The 3,240-nt window shown below is 41.9% G+C and overlaps 1 protein-coding gene across 12 annotated transcripts in view; it reads left to right on the top strand.

Annotated features, from left to right (window-relative positions):
• The window catches only part of RBFOX1 (RNA binding protein, fox-1 homolog 1), a 2,526,522-nt gene that overhangs the window by 2,207,184 nt on the left and 316,098 nt on the right, over positions 1-3,240 (top strand). The window contains exon 1 of one of the 12 annotated variants that reach the window (XM_019507487.1): positions 2,280-2,453. The exons of the other annotated variants lie outside the window; for them this stretch is intronic. Within the exon in view, the coding sequence (XP_019363032.1) occupies positions 2,421-2,453 (33 nt within the window). The 5' untranslated portion in view covers positions 2,280-2,420. Of the gene's footprint in view, positions 1-2,279; positions 2,454-3,240 lie in introns of those variants that run through there. 12 annotated transcript variants of the gene reach the window in all.

Below are 3,240 nucleotides of genomic sequence, written 5' to 3'. Positions count from 1 at the left end.
TTCTGCTGCTGCTTCTCCCTAGGCCCCCAGCTGCTCGGCTGCAGTGCGGGTGCAGCTTCTAGCCAGTGAGAAGCTGTGCCAGGGCCAAGCAGCTGGAAGCTGAATACACAGAAGTGCTGCTTCTTCCTGCCCCTCCCCAACCCCCCAGCTGCAACATGGGCACAGCTCAAAGTTGCCTAGCCAGGCAGTGACAAAGCCGTCCAGCTCCGCAGGCCAGATCTGGTGCCTTCATGAGCTGGATCTGGCCCATGGACTGTATTTTACCAGCCCCTAGGCTAAGGAGCTGCATATGACCAAGCACAGAGGAATACAGTGTACTTTATCTTACCTGAAAATGGAATCTAAAATGAAAGCTAGAAGGAAAAAAAATACCCCACCCCAAAATACCGCTCTCCCAGCTGATAAAAATGCATTTGAATCTGTCTGGTATGGCATCCCATCAATGCTGTAGCAAGGGGGGGAGGGGTGAGCAAGGCGACTGCCTCGGGTGCTGAAGTGAAGGGGCACCAACAGGCACTGCCCAGCCGGGATGGGGCACAGGATGGAACCACAAGCGGCTCATTTGGGGGAGTGCAGGGATCGGGGGAGGGTGGCTCCTGCCACTGCATGCACTCCTAGGCAAGCATGGGGGCGGTGTGCCCCCTGGATCTGTGTGTGGGGTGAGCGTGGGCGGCTGCTGTGGGCTTTTCCCTGGGAGCCCAATTTAGTTGCCAGGGCACTGTATCCCATAAAGATAACCCCTGTTTGTGGCTGATCGCCGTTATGTGGCTATACCTTATACACACAAAATCTTATGCTACTAAATTGGCACTAAGCAGTGGCACAGAATGAACATTTCATTTCCAAATTGGGCATGTACCAGGGACAACAGGCTGTAGATAAGGAAGCTACTTAGAAAAAGGTAGTTTCTTGTGGTCGAAGGTGTTTGATGAAACACAAAGATTCTACCATCACAGTAAAGTTAATGAAGGTAATTGTACAAAATCCCTGAGCTGATTCCTGAATTTCCAGCTTTCTCTCTGACGTTGCAAAGAAAACATTATTCCCCCAATTCATTGTTCTTTTCTTTTGTGAACACCCTGGTTTGGGAAGGAGTTTGTTTTTACACTAGTTATGAGGCCCAACTAGTTTGCAGTTACCCTTCCAAGAAGGGGAGGAAGTTGGATGCATTTGGTTGTGACATCAGTTGACTAATTTGAGGTCAATACCCCAGTCAGGTTATTAAGCAACATGCAGGAAGCCTTGGATAATCAGTTGATTGTGAATACTGGTCCAATGTGGGTAGATGTCTGATTCTTTGGGTAAAATGTGTTGTTTTTATTATCCTTTCCTAGGGAGAGCAAACAGCAACTCTCTAGAAATGATACTGTTATGTTAAAGAAGCCCAGCATATTGGAATTCGACTGAAAGTTTAATGCTACAGTTACTGTTGTTCATCTAGTTTTGAGTGTTTTTTGAGGGCAGGGTGTGAGAATTGGGGCATTTATAACTGTTCATGTGATGCACTTTAGCCTTTCCTCTGAAATGTTATATCTGCTGCAAGTCCATGGCAGATTGGCAGGAAAACTGTATACTTTGGGATTGTTTGCATCATTTTAGCCTTATTCTCAGCTATATGATTTAATTAGGAGTTTAATCATTTTTTGAGGCTAGCTCCAGAGTAGCTAGACAAAGTTCCTTTAATAGTTAGCATTAGCTTGCTTAAGCTGCTGCACAAAAGTAAACCTCAGAAGCATTTCTGAAATATTTCCCTTTGTAGACAAGAGAAAGAACATTAAAAAAATCAGTTATATAAAAAGGATAAAATACATCTAATATAAAACTGACAATGGTCCTTGGAGGAGGCTACTGTTGGTATTCAGCAAATTTAAAGCATAAGCTTTATTGTCGTTACCTTTATAAAGTAAAGAAAAAGCTTAAACACATAAAAAGATGCACAAACACTACTCTATAGCATAGCTGTCAAAAACCAAAGCACTGGAGGTTTAGGGTTTTTCATAACTTGAATACAATAATCTTAATTTTAAAATGAAAATGTTCAGCTTGCGGCAACTTACATAGCAGCATTTCTAATGTTTTTTAAACAGCTATTAATGTAGTCAAGCTGTGTTTTTTCTTCTTCTGTGTGTAATCATCTGCTCAGTGGTGCACTCTATAACTAGTAGCAGGAGACAGAGGAGTGGCCTGCTGTGATTGATGGGGCGAGGCCTAGCAAACCGAAAGAGTCCCATCTGGATTAGGTTTTGGGAGCAGTCAGATGTTGAGTGGGAGGTCAGTAAGGCTTGCAATAGCTCCCCCTCCTTCAACACCCCTATCATCCACACTCATACACACATTACATAGCTCACGCCCTCATCCATAATTGATGCTTGCTTTGGGCAGATGCTGCATGGCCTGGGACTAAAGCAGCTGCTAAGTTTATGGAGGATAAAGGGAGCAGGATGGTACAGCAGGTATTTTCACTTTTATTTTCACTTGAAACTGATTTTAGTGAAGGAGGGGCATTTCTTATATTCAGCTGTACCACTGCATGCAAGCCTCTTTTAATATGTATTTTGCTGCTTAAGTCATTCTGAGGGAAGCAGAACTGCAGCAGTGATTACATGTCTCTGCTGTGCTTGATATGTCTAACTGAGCCGTTCTTATAACCAGCAGGTTTACAGAGTAATTTTGCATTTTTCTTCTTTGTTTCCATGCCCTGAGGATATGGTGCAGTTTGGCTCATTTAACTACAGTATGAGAGGCTTTCTCTGAATGTGAAATATTTCTTGCCAAAGAAACAACACACAACAAAACTAAAATAGAATAAAGCAAACAATAAACTGTTAGAGTTAAAATGCAGGCAACCATAAAGGTTTTCATTGAATGAATACAGTTTTATGCTGCAAAACTGTGTTTAAGAAAAGGAATGCTGCATAAGTAATATTTTCTTTGCTTTGTGTCCTTTGTGTATAAACATAACAAGCCTGCTTTATTATGTTTTGACACTTTTCAAGCATTTCTTAATTATACAAGCATCTCCAAACAAAAGAAGGTACTGAAAAAGAATGTCGAGATTTTGAGGTATTCAATAGGAGTATTTAAAATTCCAACCTTTTCTTTAAGTGGAACAGTCCTATAGGATCTAAAAAAAACATTCACTTACCTATATCATCCTGAGGCATTTTTGTTCGGTAGAGTTCAGCATTTAAGCAGACAGCAATAAACTGGATTTTATATACTGCCACGTAAAGCATATTT

This window comes from Gavialis gangeticus, unplaced genomic scaffold, assembly GCF_001723915.1.
Source record: "Gavialis gangeticus isolate Ggan-Ray unplaced genomic scaffold, GavGan_comp1, whole genome shotgun sequence".
Lineage (NCBI taxonomy): Eukaryota > Metazoa > Chordata > Crocodylia > Gavialidae > Gavialis > Gavialis gangeticus.
This window is presented reverse-complemented; position numbering and strand designations above follow the sequence as displayed.